The sequence below is a fragment of the Limulus polyphemus genome, unplaced genomic scaffold (genome assembly GCF_000517525.1).
Source record: "Limulus polyphemus unplaced genomic scaffold, Limulus_polyphemus-2.1.2 Scaffold1993, whole genome shotgun sequence".
Lineage (NCBI taxonomy): Eukaryota > Metazoa > Arthropoda > Merostomata > Xiphosura > Limulidae > Limulus > Limulus polyphemus.
Window position 1 is genome coordinate 59,374 of NW_013667603.1, and position 23,386 is coordinate 82,759.

General features: G+C 33.7%; 1 protein-coding gene across 3 annotated transcripts in view; it reads left to right on the top strand.

The window, feature by feature from the left end:
* Positions 1-23,386, top strand: part of LOC106465593 (uncharacterized protein C31H12.03c-like) — a 29,496-nt gene that overhangs the window by 4,365 nt on the left and 1,745 nt on the right. The window contains exons 1-6 of one of the 3 annotated variants that reach the window (XM_022393525.1): positions 517-531; positions 1,253-1,385; positions 2,389-2,491; positions 4,966-5,366; positions 7,634-7,704; positions 12,136-12,216. In XM_022393525.1, coding sequence (XP_022249233.1) covers positions 2,476-2,491; positions 4,966-5,366; positions 7,634-7,704; positions 12,136-12,216 — 569 coding nt within the window. In that variant the 5' untranslated portion in view covers positions 517-531; positions 1,253-1,385; positions 2,389-2,475. Of the gene's footprint in view, positions 1-516; positions 532-1,252; positions 1,386-2,388; positions 2,492-4,965; positions 5,367-7,633; positions 7,705-12,135; positions 12,217-23,386 lie in introns of those variants that run through there. The other 2 variants (XM_022393524.1, XM_022393523.1) reach the window with 2 other exon arrangements.

Consider the following 23,386-nt stretch of genomic DNA (forward strand, 5'->3'; position numbering starts at 1 on the left):
TATTAAACAGGATACTTTGTAGTGTTACTATTAAACAGGATACTTTGTAGTCGTTCACCATGATCACAACTTTTTGTCTAAAGAGCGTATATTTATGTGAGCCACTTTGCTCTCTTTGTCTGACTGTAGATTAAAACACCATGTAAAGTGTAAACCATGGTTATACTCTCAGACCCCTATGTACCCACTGAGAAGTGCAAATGTACCCTTGGGGGTACATGTCCCCCAGGTCGGGAATGTATGTTGTAGTCTCTCATCTTGTCTTCATAATACAGCACAAAAATCAGAGTCATTTGTTCCATTGATCCTCTGGATAGTTTGTAAACATCAGTAAGATCGCTTCTTACCTGTCTTTTTCTCAAGAAGAAACAAGTTAAAAGATTTTAACATATTCCTATAAGATAACCCTTAAAATCTTAAGAATCATCCAAAAAACCCTCTTCTGATCCATTTTTGAATCTTTTCTTAGCTATAAAGACCAAAACTTTACACAGTACTATAAGTGGAGCCAAACTAGTGATCTGTATAGAGGTAATTACCTCTTTTATATTGTAATCAGTGTTTCTAAATACCCCCCTCAAATTATACTAGCAACAAAACACTACCTCAATGACTTATATATCACTTTGCCAAGTCACATTGCTGAGTTATTTTAGTAGGTTCCCATCTATATTAACATTACAGGTATATGCCAAGATGTTGAACATAAGACCTCGTGGTCACAGTGGTAATGTAATAATTTCTCAAAACTTCTCTTACTTACAACAAATCCTAAATTGTAGAGAACTTGACAATAAGATGGGAAAACAGCTCTTTTTGGCACGGTGAATAAGAAACTAAGTAACATTTATGGGTTCTTCATTGTAAATGTATTTAAAGAGTACAAGTTTATGAAAATATATTCTAACACCTACGAGTGTGTTGATGTAGTATTTAGGGATGTACTCTTCATCTTGCAGTAGTTTCTTTTCCTATGTTGTAATTTTTTATAATTTGTGAATACACGTTTTTTCTACTTCTCATTACATTTTATTGTAATTAAATTTAAATATGTAATTTCGGAATTTACAATTCTGTTATTGAATAAACTGTCACAGTGTATAATGTTATTTTTCTAATGTATTCTAAACTTCTTTAAAGTTTGCTTTACATATTTAGTATATGAAGAGTGATATACTGGCTTCTTGTAAGTGGAAAAAAAAAAAATCAATTTTTCTTATCACTTTTGGTTTCTGATTCTCATTGTTCCAAGGTGTTCCAGTGCTTGGGACAAAGTTACCACCCACTGGATTGATACTGAGAATTTAACCACAGTCAGTTTACATTTATATTCCAAGTACACAATGCAATATCTAGTGGATCTGAAGTAATAAAGAAACAGTAATGTGAGTCTAAGTTTAATTTTAATTACAAGATCTTTTTTGTCTCTGTAAAAACATTGAAGTGTTGTTCAAAACACTCATAAATAGTTCAATCCAACTGTGATTTATTTCTTGGACATGATTCTTTCTGGGACTGAAAACACACTGAGGGTTATAAGAAGGAAGTTAAGTGAATAATAGTTGCCAGAAACATCACAGTTCAGAAAAAATTGGTGACAGATCATATTTTTCTTATGCTGTTTTTGATGATTTTATTCTCAGATTCTGCATTATTCCCTGTACTCTCATGTTTTTTATTAATATTTTTTGCGCAAAATCTTTTCTTGTCAGAGTCTCTTTACTTATTGGATCATTTTACTAGTTTTCAAGACTTCTAGTTTGAATTTGAAACTACCGTTTGAGATTAAGAAGCACCCCCTAAGAACTTAGCATTCCAATTGTATGTTTTGTGTATCATGTATTTTTGCAGACCACTTTAATCACACATGGACTGAGTCCCTGTGCACGTCATGGTTGTACATCCTGTTGTATATAAATGTTTCATTTTATTCAATTTTTAAACCCTTCCTCTTTTCCATTCTTGAGACTGTACAATAATTATGGCCAGGTTAAGAATTATTTGGGCCTTGAGCACAGATGCCTTGCCTACCCTCATATTGTTATTATACGTATCCATGTTTGGTATTTACAGCTGTTACATTGAATATTAAATATTTATCATATGTGGATGGTACAGTATTATCTCTGGTCTGCTAATATTAATAAACTGAAAATACAGTCTCTTACATTTACAGATGTCTGGTAGAAATACAAAATGCCAGCTTCCATTGAATACTTCTTTTATTATTCACTGTTAAACAAGAATATGAAGTAATACTTTTGTGTAAAGTTAGCTTTGTTTCTTTTATTTTACTTTTTTTTACTGTTGTTGCAGATGTGTGCTTTCATAATCTTGGTATCATTTATTTTCCCATGAAAATAGTAATTTGCATTCTCTTTAAATCAGGTTGCAGATTTGAAAAAGGAGCTGAAATCTAGAGGGTTAACTACTACTGGCAACAAAAATGAACTAATTGAGAGACTGCAGAAAGCTATGCACTTACCAAAAGGTTGGTTGGACTTGTATAATCTGTTTTTTTATTACGTTTTCATAATTTAGCCCATTGATTTTGAGGTGTTTGTAATTCTGCTTCATATCGCTTCTTATTTTGTGTTTGGGTATGCTATCAGAAGAATGAATATACTAACTCAAATATGTTTGAGAATCATGTATCAAAACAGTTAATATACTAACTCAAATATGTTTGAGAATCATGTATCAAAACAGTTAATATACTAACTCAAATATGTTTGAGAATCCTTGTATTTTACATAATTATATATATCTTAATCTGACGAGAAAATAAACTATTTGTTTACCAAAAGCTGTTAAATGAACATTGCTAGAGTTTCCCAAATAATTTTGTGCTTAAGCATTACTTCAGGCAAGAATTTTAAACAAGATGACAGCCACCTGCTTGTTGCTAGTCGCTTCGATCTCATTGTTTTTAGTTATCTAAATTTTTTGGGTGGCATAAAGCCTGACCTTGGCTAATGAAAGTGGGATAATTAATGTAAAGACAGCTTAACTGTCAAGTGTACAGGTGTAGAAGCAGTTATATATTCATTTTTAACACCTTTGTATTAAGTAGGGCTTCAACCCTATCTCTACGGGTTTTCCTATGGTCATGGGTCAAAGGCCATGTCAACGCATTTGTAGACTCACGTTCAACATTTTATTGAAATACTATTTTATGAATTTATGTTAATAAGTTTGAGATCAAATGGTAGATTATAATTCAAATCTTAGTATTATACATTAGTTAATTTCTTAATATAAAAGTAAATATTAAAAAAAACATCTAAATATCAATTTTTGTGTGTCAAGTGGTATGTTGAATGCAGCACTGGTTCAAATTAGATGTTTGTGATCAAATACAAATTCTTGAGTTTCTTATGAATTAGGAACTCAAATTACCAATAATGACAAGCTAGAATATAAAGTAAGATCCTCCTATCTCTTCTATTTGCTGAGATATTGCTACATTTACTGAATCAAACACAGTGGCCCCACCCACCTCTTTCCATTTTTGGAAATGCTTACGTACACCTACGTCTGTCTGTGACATATGAATAACCAATCAAAAGCTCAGAATGTCCCCTTAGTGGCTTTCTCAGCATCTTTGAAGTATTTGGGTGGCAAATTCTTTCTTATCATGCTGTATTCTAAGCAGTAAGATAAGACTCTAGTGAGCTTGAAATTTTATATTTTCTCAGACACAAATACAGCTTACTTACTAAGCTTGATAAATTATAGTGAAATTCTGTGGTATTGATATAGTTATTTATGATTTTTGGTTATTTCAAAATGTATATATAAAACTTTTAAAAAAATTGTTTCATATCCTCCACGTAACTAGAAGAGATAATTGTTTGATATACTTCTTCATTACTGTTCTGTGTTTTAAGAAAAATATCTTTAAGAACTTATTTGTAAATAGTAATAATATATATACGTATAAAATGTATTATAACTGAAATGTGACTGTATTTTACAAAATACTGGTCCACTAAAACACTGCCTAGACAAGTCACTTTGTAAAGGCCAATTTTATAATCTTGGATATGGTAACGTGAGTGCAAGTGTGCTGCATCATTGCAACTTCTGTAATGTTAGTTAGGTACGGCTAAAAGGTCAATATAATAAAAATAATGAATATATATATATATGTGTATAATGTTATGAGATTTAAGATATTTAGACTAAACATTTGCGTTTTCATGTTATAATTTGTAGTCATCCTAGAATGAAAAAAGCATAATTTATATTTATTTTCTAATTTTTTATGTTGGTTACGAGGTCAGTTAAATTGACCCAACCCATACAGAGATAGAGTAGTGGAAATAAAATACGAAGTATAAAGTTTTTTCTAAAAAAAACATTTGGTAATTAACTGGTGGTTATAAAGATTTTGCATATGAAATTTGAAAATGTTCTGATGCATAAAAGTATTCTTAATCTTAAAATTAAAATTACTTTGCATGTTGAATAGTCAACATTTGCAAAGAAGAAAGACACAATAAAAACATTACTTAAGAAATCTTAAAATGTAATTTAAAAATCTGATATTTTGTGTATCAAAGCCTTGTAATGTTTACTAGGAATCTCCAAAATTTTATAGAGATATGCATACATTATCAAAAATCATAGTATAATATACTCTCGTGGATACTTTCGTGGTTATGAGCTCGGTGGATCCCAGCCAGCCCGTATTGGTAGGGTTAAAATTTTCTACTCAGTGATTAAATAAATAAATTTTTGTCCCAGCAACATTAGTATTAAGGATTCATAGAAATATTTCTGGAATTGTAATCCTGCAGTTTAGGAATAAGAATAACTCCTGATGTCATCTCATATTCTTCAGTAATATAATATTCTATCATGCTTCTTTGATTTTCAAATCCAAAGCACTGATAGCTTAAAATTATGACAATGCTTATTTGATATTAAAACATTTCTGATTGCTCTTTGTGATGTGTGTAGAGCAAGTTGAGGCAACTGAGGATGCAGATGAAGATGACGTTCTTGATGATGATCATTTGTTGGGTGATGAAATTAAATCGACAGATGTTAATGAGACCGTGAATGAGGAAGAAATTTTGGGAACCTTACCACAGCAAGAAACAGAAATCACAGCTAAACCTACTGTTAAAGTAAAACCAAGCCATATCACTCTTTCTCAGCAACAGTTGACCAAAACGTGTGCTTCCAAGTCACCCTCAATTATGGGTAAAGTTTCTGGGGTTACCAAAATTACACGTCCTGTGATACAACAATCACTCACTTCAGAAAAACCCACGAAGGACACTATTACCACAGAAGAAAATAACTCTACAGATAAGAATGTAGTCCTCACTTCTATAAAAAATTTGACCCCAGAAAAGGTATTTTTTAAATTTTTACATCTATTTAAGTTTTATGTGTATAAAGTTGTTAACTAGAGCTATATTTGAATATGTAGTTTCCCTGGAAACATTTTCGGCAGGCAATTTTCTTGTCCTGCAATGATCCACTTAACTCTTCACATAGTATCCATTTCTTGCATGCTTGTTTTTGAGATTTTGCACACGCATTTATAAAGATTAACATAAGACATTCATGTGGTAGCATGGAAATCGGGCACTGTGTAAAGCAAAGAGCTCACATAAAGAGTACTACTGCATTATACAATTTACTTGCTTTTTCATTTGTATTGTACTATTAATGTATTAAATCTCCAACTAGCTGTAATTCCTCATTGTCTGTGACTCTTTTATGTGTATTAAGTCTTTGTTCCCATAATTATATCTGATTGTATCTTGCCTAACATCTCTTACCTTCGTTTTTCTTGGGTTATTTTTGAAAAGTGAGGTCCCCGTATGTCTATCTTAAAGATGTTAGAGTAAACATTGGAAAAAGAAGGTCCTGTTTCATCTGCAATCATCATGTTTCATAAACTATTTCAATTCCTGTCAGATCTTGATTCACCCGAAGTATTTCAGGATCTTTTGATTGAGATTTTGAGAAACTGAACCTGTAAGTAAAGCAGGGAAAACAGCATTGGTTTTATAAACATCTTGTTTTGATTTGTGAAGACATGCTTCCTGCATGTGTGTGTATATATATATATATATATATTTGTATATGTAATTTATAATGAGGTTTTGGTAGTAATTGTTTCTTCCCTTATCAAGGTTATAACTATATTTTGTTTTATTATGCAGTAAGTTTATTTATTTGTTACTTTGAAGAAAAAAAGCTCAACTTTCCTGCAATTATTTGTTTTAGGTCATTCATTTGGTGGAAATGAATTGTTTTATAAGGTTCATAATGACTTGTATCATGTGGTGAGATTGAATGTGTAAACTTTTAAAAGACATCACAGCTTACTACTTTTAACCAGTGAACTTTTAACTCATTCACAAAGCATTCTAGGTGCTATGTTGAAAGAGTGAATGTTAACTCACATAACTGGATCACTTGTTACCAGTGTTCTTGAGTCACACACATTATTCAATGGTTGCCTAAATTTGTATTTCTGTGAATAATGGATAAAGTAGGTATTGCTGCTATACCAAAGTATTACAGGTGATCGAGTTCTAGTTATGTTTTCTCTAACAGTGCTTGCTCTTTATGCTGTGTCTCACAATGAAGGTATTTGTACAGAGACACTGTCATATATATAACAACTGCCTTTGTATTTGAGATGTTATTAAATGCATGACATATTTTAGTCACTTTAGAAACTGTTGGTTTTGACACACCCACAATATTTCCAGTCTTTCATGCCAAATGGGTCCCCTTTTAACTCTTTTAAATCCTGTAAATGTTTCTTGGAAGAAATTGTATCTAAAACTGATGCATGGCAGGGATGACTAACTTTTGTTTTAGAGACATATTTTTTGAAACTAAACCATATCAAGTATAGCTGACCTTTATCTACATCATACACACAGACTAAACATCTGGGAATGATGTTGCCTGGTAAACATGCTATTTGAAACTAAACCATATCAAGTATGGCTGACCTTTATCTACATCATACACACAGACTAAACATCTGGGAATGATGTTGCCTGGTAAACATGCTATTTGAAAATAAACCATATCAAGTATGGCTGACCTTTATCTACATCATACACACAGACTAAACATCTGGGAATGATGTTGCCTGGTAAACATGCTATTTGAAACTAAACCATATCAAGTATGGCTGACCTTTATCTACATCATACACACAGACTAAACATCTGGGAATGAGGTTGCCTGGTAAACATGCTATTTGAAATTTAACCATATCAAGGATTGCTAACCTTTATACACAATCATATACACACAGACTAATTACCTGGAAATGAGGATACCTGATAAGCATGCTATATAAAACTTAACCATATCAAGAATGGTTAACATTTATACACATTGTACACAGAGACTATAAACACTTAGAAATGATGTTGCCTGGTAATCATGCTATATGAAACATAACCATATCAAGGATGGCTAATGCTTATACACATACTAAACTTACAGAAAGGAGCTCTAAAGCTTACTGAAACTAGTTAGTGTTTAATTTTATTTCTGCTAAACCTCTTATCACTCAGTGTTAAAATTTTGTTTATGATAATCCATATAAAATTTGTTAATTAAAAGTATTTATTTTATTTTTCAGAAAAACTCCATAAGCGTGAACAAATTTAATACATTAGATAGTGCCAACAAACTGCAGGCAAGAGCTGAAAGGTTGGTAAAAAGATTTAAATAATATATACATGTACATAGCTGGAAAGTAGTTAAAATTATTCCTGTTTAGGCTTGTGAACATGATTATAAAAGTGGCTTTGAGCTTTTTTTATGAAAACTCAGTGGATTAAACTCAAACAGTTGAGTAGAAGTGAAAATTTAATTTTTACCCATATGAGAATAGGAAACTTGCTGAATGCAAAATTCTGAAATGGTACTACCTCACACATAGCTATCTCAACCTCCATTTGCCCTCTAAGTATTGCTAAAATTTAGAACAGCATAACAGTCTTTTATACTTCTATATTTTTTGCATATTTACAGAAATATGTGCTGATCATGTGACCACCCTCCACCAATCCTTATACTAGTGCAGGTAGCTCCCTCTACCATTGCAGCACAATCCCCACTTTCTCGATTGTCATTCTAGTGTATATATGTGTTTTAACTTATTCTCCAGATGCCTGCACAATTTTGATTGTGCTTGATCATCAATTAGTATCAGTTTCCTCTTCAAGTTTCGATTTCACAGATATTCCTCCCCTCCGATCTGCCTCATCTTCTGGGTCTTTTCCATTATCCACACCACTCCTCATTGTGTTTCAGCTGGTTGTTCTGTATTAGCCACTCATCCTCTGCTCTGGTCCTTACTGGAGCAACAAACCTTGCCCCTTTTCTCTGTCCTGTCCCCTCTTCAGTCAACCACAATCTGATGTTTTTTCATCCAGACATCACCACACTCCATGTTTCCAAGTGACTTTTGTCTGGTTGCATGCCTCAGCTTAGTGGCTCACCCCTATTTGCCTACTCTCTGATCTGACTCGTCTTTTGGGTTTTTTCCCTTATCCAGACCATTTTTTATTGTGTTCTATTGGTTGCTCTGGATTGGCCCGGCTCCAACGTAGTTCCTTCTGCTCTGGCCCTTCCTGGAGCAGCAGACCCTGCCCTTTCCTCTGTCTTTTTCACCCTTACATCAACCGCAATCTGACATTTTTCATCCTGATGTCACCACACTCCAACTTTCTATGTGTCTTTTATCTGGTCCCCAACCTCAGCTCAAGGACTCTCCCCTTGTGTTGCATCTTTCCTTGCCTGTCCCTTTCGTCCTTCCTCTTTGTCTATTTACCAGAAGCATTTGTCTTGCTTCTGTCTTTAGTCTATTTCCCATGGCTTCCGACCCTCCTGTACTTCTGTTCCTCACCTGTCCCGGCTCTTCATCTGGTTTTGATCAGTGGTTGTCTGTTTCAACTATTGCTTTTTATAGAGCTTCCTTGTCAAACACCTTCCAGTCCCCCACTTCCAGAAAGCTTTCTCTTCCCTGGGTTTTCCGTTTCTTTCATCTGGTCCATCTGATATATTCTTCTGTTCTACCGGATTGGGATCTTAATGTTCTTATTCTTCTCCTGTCTGGTTCTCCCTTTGAACCCATTGCCATTTATTACTTGTACCAATTTTCCCTTTAGATCTAAATTGTCACCATCCTGGGATGCAGTCATCATTGTTCTGATTTTTATGCCATTCTGTCCCATTCCTCCTATCTTATTTGTTATATTGATCAGGCATTCCTTCCCTGGACTGCCCAGAAGTTTGTTTTGCCTTTTCTTCTATTTCCTTACCTTCCTTTTTCCACCTGTATTTTCGTTCAGTTCTGAATCATCTCCTTTATCCAGTTTGTTTCCTTCTATGTTGTTTGTCTTGTACTGCCTCCTTTCATTGTTCTTGTACCTGTTTCATTGTTCCATGGCATTCCTCTGTTTCCTCTGATCTTTCACTTATTATGCTTATAGGTTGGGTTTGTCAACTCATACGATTGGCATATTTTGAGGTGTCCCTGGCAGGTTGCCGTCTACATATTGTTTCTTCACACCAAATTCGTCATCTGACTAAGTGTTTAGCTGCTCAACACTGCCATCTTTTGGAAAAGATCATGCAGGCTGGTATATGGACAACTCCCTATACATTCGTCACTTTTTCTCCGCACAACATAGCTGCGTCTTCCTCAAGCAGGTATCATCTTCCTTCTGTGGCAATTCTACACACGTCTGTTTGCCTTTGACTGGGATAAGTCATCGTCTTACTTTTTTATCTTATTTCCTTGTTTTACATCATATTTCAGGATTCCACCTGGTAGCGGGTGTTGCCTGGTGAAGTGTGCTGAGTCTTATGTCTTAGCACTATGTCTGTATACTTCTATGATGTTCATTGTGGAGATAGGGTGTTTCTGTAAGACCACCAGCTGCTTATCTGGTGGTGTATCCATATCTATGTATATCACTATATATATATATTTATGTATGCACTGAGGACCATCACTCATGGACTTCACAAGTAAAGCAGATAAGGATTTTTGACCATCCCTACTGACAGGTCTTTCTGCCTTTCAAAATAAGGAAACTCAGACACCCATTGCACCATCTCCAGTGGGTTGTTCTTCCAGACCCCCCCCCCAATGCGTATTCCCCCCTCTTTCTTTTAGTGGGAAGAGGGTTATCGTAGTTATGCTTCAAATTCTACAGTACAAATTATGCTATTCACTATCTTAGCAAGGTGCCTCCACTAGATGTTTTCTGCCTGGATGGACCACTCTTGTCAAACTACATCATGTCACAAGGTGCTTCCCCCAGACGTTTTTTTTTTGTCTGGGGAGACTGCACTTGTTGATCCCCCAATATCTTACGTGCACAATATGACACTAAATCTATTATGCAGGAGCTTCCACTGGATGTTTTCTGCCCGGATGGACCACACATGACATATTCAAATATATACCAAGGTACTTCCCGTGGGTGGTTTTTTTGCCCAGGCAAACCACACTTGGCCTCTTCATATATGGTCCTCTAGCCCTAGCCACATATTCTATTTGATTCCACCCTGTATGTCTTCTTCTCTTCTTTACTGAGTGAAGAGCATACTTGTTCTAGACGTAGTGCTATACCCCACAGTTGTGCCTCCTATTTTATTTGCGGCACACCTGTTTTTTTCATGGCGGTTATTCTCTGCTTGATGAATTGTTTTTGCACCCTCCACCTTTCCAATGTGGGATTCTAGCTATTTGTGAGAGGAGGTAGTACTGTTTCGGAAGTTAACATTTTCCAACTCTGAAAATGTATTTCCGATAGGTACTAACCTCCTCTCACACACTTCTCACTCTTCCTCTCCACTGTTTGGCGTTGTTTCAGGTTTGTATATGCCAATTCTTGAAAGTGAGGATTGTACCTGCACCAATATAGGGGGCACAATGGGATTGGTGGAGGGTGGTCACATGATCAGCACATGTTGCTGCAATGACACCAGAAATATAGGGGTATAAAAGTCTGGTGCGCTTTTCTAAATTTTAGCAATGCTTAGAGGGCAAAGGAAGGTCGAGATAGTTATGTGTGTGAGTAGAGGTAAGTACATTTTCAGTGTTAGAAAGTGTTAACCTTCTGTATAATGTACTTTTTAAAAATAAGAAAACTAATAACCTGAGTGCTTTTTGGAAGATATACCATCCTTTTATAGGGGTGAATTGGGAATGAGTGGTAAGTGTTTGTAATTAGAACTAATAACCTGAATGCTTTTAGAAGATAGATCATCCTTCTTCAGGTATGAATTGGGAATGAGTGGTAAGTGTTTGTAATTAGTGATGAATGAGTGTTGCATAAACAATTTTTGGTGTGTAAAAGGATAAATATAGGGTGAAAAAGGGGAGTGTGACAATTGAATTATTACTAATAAAGCTAGAGGAGGAGAGAAACAAAAGAAAAGTAATTTAAACAAGAAAATTAAAAGGTTGGTTGTGGAAGATGAATTTTTAACCTGCAAAATATTCTACTTGGTAATTTTTACTTTTTTTCTATTATGAATCAAGATTTCTGATACAGTACATTACCTATTCTCACAGATATAGTAACATTTATTTTATTTGAGTAATATTGAATTCACTGTGAACTAGTATAATGATCTCTTTTGTAACTTTGTGTAATAGGGTATGGTATATGTTATGTTTTGGTGTGAAAATTACAGTGTTCTTGAAAACTTTTTTTAGCTTTGATATGAAGTCTAAGTAGGGGGTTCAAATACATTTTGAAACTGGATGATGTAATGTTTTATTCTTTACCAAATTTCTGAACATATAGCTTAAATTTACATAAATTTTTTTTATGGTAACCCAGATGAGAATCTGATGAATATTGGAAATTTAAGAAACCAAATAAATGATGCTAAAGTTTTAAAACTCACTTGTTGATATGTATTACTTAGTTTTTGGAATGCCCTAATTGAGCTACTAGTAAATATGTTGTCAACATCACAAAAAGCAAACCATCAGATGCCCCTAGCATTTACAAACTATAGTTTGAAGTAACTTAAATTAAGGGTTAGATGCAAGATATGATTATTGGAAATAGTTAGCTTGTTTTTGTTGTAGTTGTATTATTTTTTGCTTTTCAGATTTGGACTACCCAATAAGAGCTCTGTCACAACTACAGGAAGTTTAAAACCAACAGCTTTATCAGGTTTAGTGTTAAACCCGTAAGGAAATCAGTTTATCCTGTATTTTTTATCCTAGTATATTATTAACATAACCTGCATGAACTGTTAACATGCAATGTTTTATTAAAGTATGTGATTTTAATCTGCCATTTTTGTATTGTAATGTCTTTTATTAACTGCAATGTTTCACAAAAACAATAGGTGGTTTTCTCCTCGACAGTTTGTGTGTGCATGAAAACTATAGTATATACAAAACACCACTGCTGGTTATTTTAATTTTTTATTCAAGGTTAGTGACAGTAGCATGTAAAACATCTGTACCACTTACAGTTGTATGGTAACGGTTACCCTGAGTATCAAATGGTAGGAACCAAATAAGTAATTATTTGTTTAAATAGGAAATAGAAAAAGGCATTCGCACCACAATTATTATCATAACAAATGGCCTATATAAATAATGTGCTGACCACTGCTGTTGTGTCTCAGCTGATCTAATGAGCTCTGGATTAAGTATATATCAAACATAGTGTGGTTGAAATACTATGATTATACCCACTTCTAGTTTTTGAAAATCCTTAAGGAACTAGATAAAGAATGTAGTGTTAACAAATATAATAGGCATAATACTAACATTGTATTAGTGTTAACAAATATAATAGGCATAATACTAACATCGTAGTAGTGTTAACAAATATAATAGGCGTAATACTAACATCGTATTAGTGTTAACAAATATAATAGGCATAATACTAACATCGTATTAGTGTTAACAAATATAATAGGCATAATACTAACATCGTATTAGTGTTAACAAATATAATAGGCATAATACTAACATTGTATTAGTGTTAACAAATATAATAGGCATAATACTAACATCGTATTAGTGTTAACAAATATAATAGGAGTAATACTAACATTGTATTAGTGTTAACAAATATAATAGGCGTAATACTAACATCGTATTAGTGTTAACAAATATAATAGGCGTAATACTAACATCGTATTAGTGTTAACAAATATAATAGGTGTAATACTAACATCGTATTATAAGTATAATTAATTATAATCATGCTTTGCTAGCTTGGAAAAGGTGTTCACACCATAAAATACACTTTTATTGTCCATAGGTTATTTGGTGTGAACACTTATATTATTGACATCACAGTAGACATAAAACGTAGCACGTACTATTTCTGTTCTCAGTTTTTAGATTAGATTTTAATATATGCAGAGGTGTAACTTAATCTTAATAAGAAACTTTCCTACTATGCATAAATCGGTTTAAAATGTATTTAACTGTAGTGTATGGGATTATTTATCATTATAAACATCTTAAGGTTAAACAGTTATAAGTTTACTGGGTAATAGGTATGATCACTGTAAGATTGATAGTATTATTCAGATCTTCCTCTTCTACTCTAGGGTAGGCTTCGAGTATGTAATTTAGTCAAGTAAGAAAGATGTGATTAGTCTTATTGTGATGTAACACAACAGCTGCTACTAATTAACAGTATTTGGCCAGATTAGTTATACCACAGAAACATGTAAGTTTGTTTGGTTAAATAATTTTGTTTTTGATGCAGACTTTTATCTTCATGTACACATTTCATTAGTTTGACAAAATGACTTTCTCGTACTAATACTTTTGGTGTAAGTTTGGAGTAGCTCATGTCAATTGTAATTTAAGAGTGATTGTCAAATCTCACTGTGTGGTAAGAAATGAACATCCCAAGATTTGGTTATAGGTGCTATTGACTAGCTATCCTCCTTCTAATGCATCATTTCAAAAATCAGAAGTGGTTATGCACAGATAGATCTTGTGTAGATTTGCACAAAAATTCTGAAAGAAACAAATACAAAAACTGGTGTCATATTATGGAGACCCACAGAGATGTTTTGTATGTATATGTATTAATTACTTTGAAAATGAGTAAACAGTGCAAGAACAACTAAAACAGACATATTATTGTTTATGAAAGGAGTGTAGAAATGTAAAGACGTGAAGTATGTGATTAAGTCGCATGCTTTGTTATATTAGTTACTAATGGAATACGAGTTTAGCTGATGGACTGTATGGCATGCATGGAAAAGAAATAAGAAGGAACAGTGATGGATCATGCATAAGGTTTTTTGTCTAAATTGTTGTACACAGTTTTTATAATATTTCCTTGTTCTTATTTTTTTAATTGTCTAAAAATAAGATTGAAATTTTTTTATGTGTGGAAAGCTTTAGTAAAAAATAACAAGTGTTTTACTATCAATTTAAAAAAATCATTTTTCAACTAAAAGAAGACTATGATAAAAATTAGAAACTACTGTCTACCAGTCATTGAATTTAAAATTTAATGTGATCATTATTTATTTGACATTATCAAAAGTTAGCCCCCCCCCCCATTAGCTCGGTGGTAAGTCTGAAGGCTTATAATGTTAAAAACCAGGTGTTAATACTGTTGGTGAGTTAACTGATAACCCATTTTGTAGCTTTGTGCTAAAGAACAAACAAACAAATATTGTAGGTTATTACAGGAGATAGACCTGTTTAATAGTATCTAGTGATGTTATTGCTGTGCTACATTATAACTCATGTTTTCAATAAGTAATGTAGAACATAATCAATATAGAACACCCTCGTTACAAATCAGCTGATAAACTATGGATCAGCCAACTGGGCAAGCTCTCGTCCCTCCATTAGTGCTTTGGGAAAGAATGCCCAAGGGGTACAGAGGAACAAAAAAGATTGGGAAACCTTGCCCTAAGCCAATCTGGGGAAACGCACTCGTACACAAAATGAATATGAAGGTAATAATAGGACCCAAAAAGCTATTGCGATAGAACTAAGTATATCTCCTGGTACCATTAACGATTTATCTTATGTGTTTCCAACGGATTTTTCATTTTCCTTCAGCTTAAATTTGATTGTGAAAATAGACGTCCTTGCACCGTGGATGAACCGCGCGAAGCTTATCAAGATCTGACGTTTACAGTTTACATTGCTCTCCTTCGCAGAACTTTCTTGCAGTGAGCTTGCTATGTCGGAAAATGACGTGTAATCCAGGCCATCAGAGTGGCCACGATCTACAATAGCAAAATTAATTCCAAGAGCACCATAGCCCTGGAACTTTGCTTTTGTAAAGTATAATTATTTCTTAGTAGCTTGTTTTACAAGTTACACAATGTGTTATATACACCCTGTCCACCGCGGTAATCGAATCCCGTATTTTACCGCTGTAAGCCCATAAACTTACGGTTGATTCACCAAGAGACTCTCAGTAACAACGCATGTGTAAAACGTTTAAGAATGTTTAAATAATTTTAAATATAACAGGACAAGAAATTTTTCAAACGAACTAAATTACAACAGTCAAATTAGATTCGCGTATATATATTTTTTATTAATATATTTCATTTACGACATGAATCCAAGAAAGTAGACTTTCTAACAAACAATATTGTAATGAAAAAAAACAATAAGTGAAAAGAAGCTCCGGAACTAGGGATCGAACCCAAGATAATTGGCTAGAAATATCAATACTCTATAGAAATGAGCTAACTAAGAATATAAACAATTTCTTCTCCCCTCACTCGCTTTTTAACCGAGTATGAAACTTCGTTGTGTTTTTTTGTCGTCAAGCAGTTTTTGTAAGTTGATTTTACACCACCCAACCAAATGATATTAAATATGTGAATTTTTTTCTCTCTTATCACACTTTTAACATCACCTCACCGGTGTTGGATTTCTTGTTTAGTTCAGGTGCTAAGTTCTTTATGGCTAATGTTTCTTTTAATCTTAGCCACTGCTCATTTTCAGCCTTTCCGATAATTTGGAACTGTTCAAATTTCTATATTTACATTCACGCATTTTTCTTTGTGATACCAAATATATATACTTTATTATTATTTTATTTAATTCGTAACATGAATCAATGAAAGAAGATTTTCTAACAAACAACTTTCACATAAATCTTTACAAATAAATCGCACTTTTTGGATGTACTGTGATAATCAGATGCTAACTGATATTTTAGTAATTGCAGGCAAGACCGGCTTCTGTTAGAGCTAAATTTAACATTCTGTTTTAGAGCCTACATAGCAGCGCCAAACAGTAGATGTCGGAATTTTACAGAATCGTCATGCTCGATTTTTCCAGAGATTCATATGCCAAATACTTTAGCTAGTAAGACGACACAATACGGGATGTACTTTGTGGGTCTTTTTCATTTTACATGTATTCGTAACTCAGAATGTGATAACAAACATTGCATTCAAACATTTCCATGATCGTTGGAGCATCACAAAACAATCCTGACAAAGAAGAACAGTGTTAATAATTGTAGTTAAGACCAGCTCTGTCAATGCTAAATTTAGCACATTATTCTGGTGCTTATTCAGCGACAGCAAACATAAATGGATATTTTCATGATGTAAAAGCATATGATTGGCTATAAACAACAATAGTTTACTGTCTTTGATAAATAAAAGTGCTCAGCCAAGAATGTTTGCATAAATTCACGTTTAACAGCGTTCTGCCTAGCAATGATCTGGATATTAAACACTCCTGTATTAAAATATAAGGCCCGGCATGGCCAGGTGGTTAGGGCGCTCGATTCGCGATCAGAGGGTTTCGGGTTCGAATCCCAGTCCCACCAAACATGTTCGCCCTTTCAGCCGTGTGGGGGCGTTATAACGTGACGGTCAATCACACTATTCGTTGGTAAAAGAGTAGCCCAAGAGTTGGTGGTGGGTGGTGATGACTAGCTGCCTTCCCTCTAGTCTTACACTGCTAAATTAGGGACGGCTTGCGCAGATAGCCCTCGTGTAGCTTTGCGCGAAATTCAAAAACAAACAAACAATTAAAATATATACTTTCGTTGTCTAGCCTTGTACGCTTGCAATATATGTATCTATGTACACATATGCTGCATGTGTTCAAGGAAGAAAAGCATGAATCTAAAGACTACGTACACTACGAATATGTATAGTATTTGTATTTTATTCTGCTTTGATCAGAATCTGGAAAGTCGTTTTCTTTTCGTATACACACACACACACATATATATATATAACGAAGATCTGCTACAAAAAAAATCAACTATACCCTTTATAAAGTTAGAACGTAGATTTTGTTCTAATGAAACATATATATAAGCAGTCTGCATCTCATTACCTGCTCTGTTAGCATTTAAACTATCTTCATCTCATGATCTGCCGTGTTAATAGTTAAACAATGTTCATCATGGTGTCTGCTGTGTTAATAAAATATGCTACTTATTTGATGTTGTTTAATTCAACCAAAAATTATCTATTCGGAGCGACGGTTGCTCTCAAACGTTAATGTTTTTGCAAGTAAAAGATATTTATTAGTGTGCATAGTTTTCTGAATCCAAGTGTAAAAAATTTACATCCTTTACTTTATTCCTCGAAAAGACAGCGATCTCTAAACTGGATTTAAAAAAATAAATAACTGTTCTGGAAAAATAAAATGTCATTTTTAGGTAATATGTAGATCTTGGAAGAGGGTCATAAAACGGTGTCCCCCAGTGGCACAGCGGTATGTCTGCGGACTTACAACGCTGGAATCCGGGTTTCGATACCCTTGGTGGGCAGAGCATAGATAGCCCATTGTGTGGCTTTGTACTTAATTACAAACAACAACATAAAAGGGTGCTTTATAAAAATTTTATCGCTCCGTATAATTATTTGTAACTTAACTAATTCTTCTAGATTAATGATTTTTACCGAAAAATAATGAGCGATTAATACATTATATCATATGTATGATGAAAATTACATCATTAGTGCAAAATATTAAGTGTTAATTGCACTTTACGGTGTGCCAGCTCTCATATTCCTCTTACAACTAATTTAACCATCATCGACAATGCCCATTCTGATGTTCGTGACCAAGCATTATTGTCTAAAGCCTCATCTTCCATTGCAACAAAATCCTGTGAAGGACTGCGAGGTCAGTCTCAGGTCGCACGTCTTGGCAAACGTTTCACAGAACGTCTATTGTATGCTGCGGTCGGCTTCCAAATCACGTTTAAACTGACCAAAGAAATCATTGACTCGGGGAACTTAATAAAGTATGTAGTCGAATAGGGTTCCTGTGCTTCCATCTTATTCTAGTAAAAACAGTTGTTGATCTTACGAGCCTTCGCCATTTCTAAATCCTTGACTATTATCTTGTAAGTGGTACAAGGTAATGAGCTCAGCTTCATTGCAATGACATAGGGTTGGAAGATTCTCTTTCGTAACTTCTTTGTGCATGAGGCCTTTGCTACGTATTAACTTAAGATGTTGTTTCGAAAGCCAATACTGTCTCAAAAACGTCCTGTTGCTCGAGTTTTTCTTTCTTTCACGAAGTAAACTGAATGCCCTCTTCTTCGATAGATGCCTAGTGTTTTACTAGTTGCACATTTGCTATGAACTATCTATATAGGTATCAAACATGTCGCCATTGGCGCTACGTCTTACATCTACAGCGACTAACTCTCGTACAACTAAATCATAGTATTTTTGAACGTCAAAGCCACATACTCATTACCCAAAAGTAAACAGTCATATATTTCCATATGTGAAAACTACTTATAACACATAATCTTGCTCTATATTTATGTGCACTTTGCAAATTTTATCACAAAGAAAAAAAACTTTTGATGGGTAGGTGATTGTTTTTTTTTTTTCAGATATTCCCGCCCAGCTACATAAGGACTATCTGCGCTAGCCGTCCCTAATTTGGAAATGATAGACTAGATAACAGCACCCACCGCTAACCTTATGGTATTCTAATAGGAAAGAGGGATTTTACCATCATTCTTAAAATGTACCCAAGGCACCAAAGTGCGAAGCGCGTTTCTGCAGCAACAGGACGCGAATAATAAACCGTCGGATTCACAGCTAAGCACAACAACCACTAGGCCACACCGGACATTTCTTGTTGGGGAAATCTTCAGTAAGTAAATGTCTCATCAATATAACTTTGTCATAAAACACGTGAACTCATTCTATTCCTTATAATACTTACTTTTATGATTAATATAAATGTATGCAAGCACACGCATACATAGTACCATATTTATAAAACCGCAACGCTCACATATTTCAAATTGGTTGACACGAAGTGACAATTTTCCAGTTTGTTGTCTGGCTCCAAGACAATCGTTTGGTTAAGTGCCAAATGCCTGACATGACCCACAGGTGTCGAAACAATTCTAGCATTCCGTCAATATTTTTTTTTTTTTTGGCAAGTGTCCAAGCCGTGGGTTGTCGTGTCAAAGTCAAAGAAACATTAGTAGTTGGTCACGTATCAGAATACACTAACAAAAAGCTGTCGCACTTTCCTTACATGAATTCAACTGAAGTTAACAGGGAACCCCAGCAAAGTTCAAAGAAAGAAAAAGAACGTAGAAAACTTTAGTTTCTTTCCAATCAGTGTGAGGTTCTTGTTACTTCTTATTTTGAACACAATTGGGTTTCTGTTCGTCATTTCAACCTCCACGTGTATAAAAAAAATATCTCATTTGGCAATCTTTCCAAATATTTAAAAATTATATCGAAAATATAATTTAATCAAAATTAACCGTATTTCATCATTAACATCATTGTAGTAAATATGAGTGGTTTTGTAAAATTCAAGAAACATACTGTAGCTCCAATAATGCATTGGTTATCAATACTACACCAGCATTGTCTATTTGAAAAACAATTTACAAATAAAGCTTTAGCCAAAATCTGCTTAATTTCCACCCTTGATTCCCCGGTCGGTTAGCATTAACTTTATGGACTTACAAAAGTAAAATCCGGGGTTCGATTTCTCGCGATGTATATGGTGCAGATAACCTGTTGTGTAGTTTTGCTCTGAAACAAACGTAGTAAAGTACAGTTGCAATCCAATTCCTGATTCTATGAAAGCGTATTTATCGCTTTATCTGTTCCACATTATTGATTCAATTGCGTACAATAATTTCATCATTACATGGTACGTAATTAAATTTACGAATTTGCAGGTAAACTAAGCCATTGGATATGTACAAGCCATTATAAAGGGGCTTCTCTGTGCTCATTACTTCACGTCAGAAAAAAAAAACATGTTGTTGGGCTGAATACTGTGAAATTAGTCTGGATTAAGTATGTATAGTAAATTAGAATAGTAAAAAAATGCTTAAGTTTAGCTGAAAGGCAGTGTCTCAGGTCGGTGTAGGGTATAGTATTAAGTTTGATATTTAAGATATTTGATATAGTATTGATTTGTTTTAAGTACTTGCTCACATATATTTCTGTGCGTCAAAATGTATGCACATTGCAATATTACGCAGTGTTTGTTTCACAATAAACCGTCTGTTGTCCAACATTTATTTCCTTCACACTTACATCAGGCAACAAGTTAACTATGTGTAAGAGTGTCGTTAGCCACTAAAAAGGTTCAGGGTTTGGGCCCCAAGAAGCAGCAATTATTCAAATTAATTAAAACATAATTACAAAGCAATATATTATAGTTTACTTAATTAAGATAGATTCGGGACACAGTGTAATACATACGGATCATGGGTTCTGTGAGCCATTGCCCAGAGACGCCCTTGACTATGTGACAGTTTGAAGACACTATCTTTATTATTTCTTCATTTTTTTACAGAATTGATTGGATGCCGCCACATCTGTTTGGAATTTGGTGAAAGAGAGTGTGTTCTTTCAAGTTCTGTGCTGAAATCATGCAACTACAACCAAAAATATTATTACTGATGGATCCTGGTTAACAAAAACCATTATAATGTAGTGTAATTGTAACCCAATAAAGAATTTCTTAAAGGGCCTTCTCATGCAACTAAAACCAAAATACTGTTACTGATGGATCCTGGTTAACAAAAACCATTATAATTTAGTGCAATTGTAACCCAATAAAGAATTTCTTAAAGGGCCTTCTCATGCAACTAAAACCAAAAATATTGCTACTGATAGATCTTGGTTAACAAAAACCGTCTTTACTTAGTATAACCCTATATAGAATTTCTTAACGAGCTTACTCATGCAACTGAAATCGAAAATATTGTTTCTGATAAATCATGGTTAACAAAAACCGTTTTATCTTAGTTTAACCTTACAAAAAATTTCTTAAAGAGCTTACTCATGCAACTGAAATCGAAAATATTGTTTCTGATGAATCATGGTTAACAAAAACCGTTTTATCTTAGTTTAACCTTACAAAAAATTTCTTAAAGAGCCCACTTATGCAATTACAACCAAGAATATTGTTACTGATGAAATTTAGCTAACAAAAACCGCTTTAACAGATTGTAAGGCAATAAAGAATTTCTTGAAGTGCCTAAAATGAGGCGTGAAGAATAGATTGGCGTTTCTGCCTTCATCACAACATTAGAATAACACGTTGTTCTTTAATGTAAAAATACATTACTTTGATGTGAGTATTCGAAAGTAATTCACTGTCCTCTTAAGGTCTTTAATTTACTACCAGGTTTCATAACACCAAAGTTAAAAGCGAAAAAAATCGAAATTCACTTATGTTTAATAAGAAGTGAATATACAAATACCATGTGCAGTAATCTAAAATAAAGTTTAAATCCACTATTACTGAACAATAACAAATTTATATGGATACATGTTTCAATACTTTCACGCGCTCCCAGTTCAACTGAAGAAGATACGTGAAGTGTTGAAACTTGTGTCTGTATAAATTTTTTGATGGTCCCTAATAGTAGCTCTAAACTTTATTTTACGTTCATGTCTTTGCTGTAATCAATACAGAGGTCAGCACTAAATGGGTATATCACCCACATCGGCTATAACTATGCACATGAATAGAAAATCCGAAGAACCTACCGAACAAAATGCTTTTGTATAAAATTTAGAATCTTACAGTAAAGTCTTAAAAATACATTTAAAAATGTTTATGATGATGTACAAAGAAAACAGCGTGTGCATTCCTTGTAACTGTTAGTTGTTAGTGCTGTAGAAGTTTAGAAGTATATATATATGTTACTTTAACTTTTTAAAATGTAAAAAAAATTAATTTACCACAAATACACACTTTGTTGTATTTTTAATTTTTACAACATTTCGTTAACGACATCTCTCTCTCTTTTATCTGCATCCTCATGGATATTTTTACTAACCTGTTTAATATACTACAAGTATACAATTCCTAAATTACAATGCAAGGTTTTTCATTCTGACGTATATTGAAATAAAATGGTCTACCAGCATAGGTTTCAACCAGCCTTACTCCAAGTGATTCATATCCTTCGTGAAAACACAGAACATTAAAAATGCATTCACTCGTCTTTTTTTGTTTTCTATTAGCAAATTTTATATCTTCCATTTACTTTAAGTAAAAACATTTTTTTCGTAACAGTAAAAGTATATACGTAGCTAAAACATAGTGAATATCAACTTTATTCCAAGACGAAGAGAAAGGGAATCAAAGTGCATGGTTTAGTGTTTTAAAGTTCAAGAGTCACGTGAAAAGTTAAAAAAGAATTACTGAAAACATACATTTCTGTTACAAAGAAGTTATCTTCTGAAAGGTAATGTTCATACTTTATCATTTTTTTCCTCTTTTTAACAGAAAGGATACTTTTGGAGAATCAAGAGAGAGAACTGTAAAGGTGTAATAATAATAATAAAAAATATATTTTTCTTCTGAATCCTCTACAATTTGCACTTTTGCTTCACGTCTTAGCATTGTATAACAGAAATATTGCTGTTAAAGATAGGCGAGGGGTAAACAAAAATGTACGACCTATATTTCTGATTCTTGGAGAAGATTGCATACATTTTTCACGTCTTAGCATTGTATAACAGAAATATTGCTATTAAAGATAGGCGAGGGGTAAATAAAAATGTACGCCCTACCTCCTGATTCTTGGAGAAGATTGCATACCTTTTTCACGTCTTAACAATATTTAACAGAAATATTGCTATTAAAGATAGGCGAGGGGTAAACGTACATCTTACCTTCCTAATTTTTGGAGAAGGTTATACTGATGCTTTACGTCTTATCATTATTTAATTGAAATATTGCTGTTAAAGATAAGCGAGGGGTAAACAAAAACGTACATCTTACCTTCCTAATTCATGGAGAAGGTTATACTGATGCTTCACGTCTTAGCATTATCTTACTGAAATATTGCTGTTAAAGATAAGCGAGGGGTAAACAAAAATGTACATCTAACCTTCCTAATTCTTGGAGAAG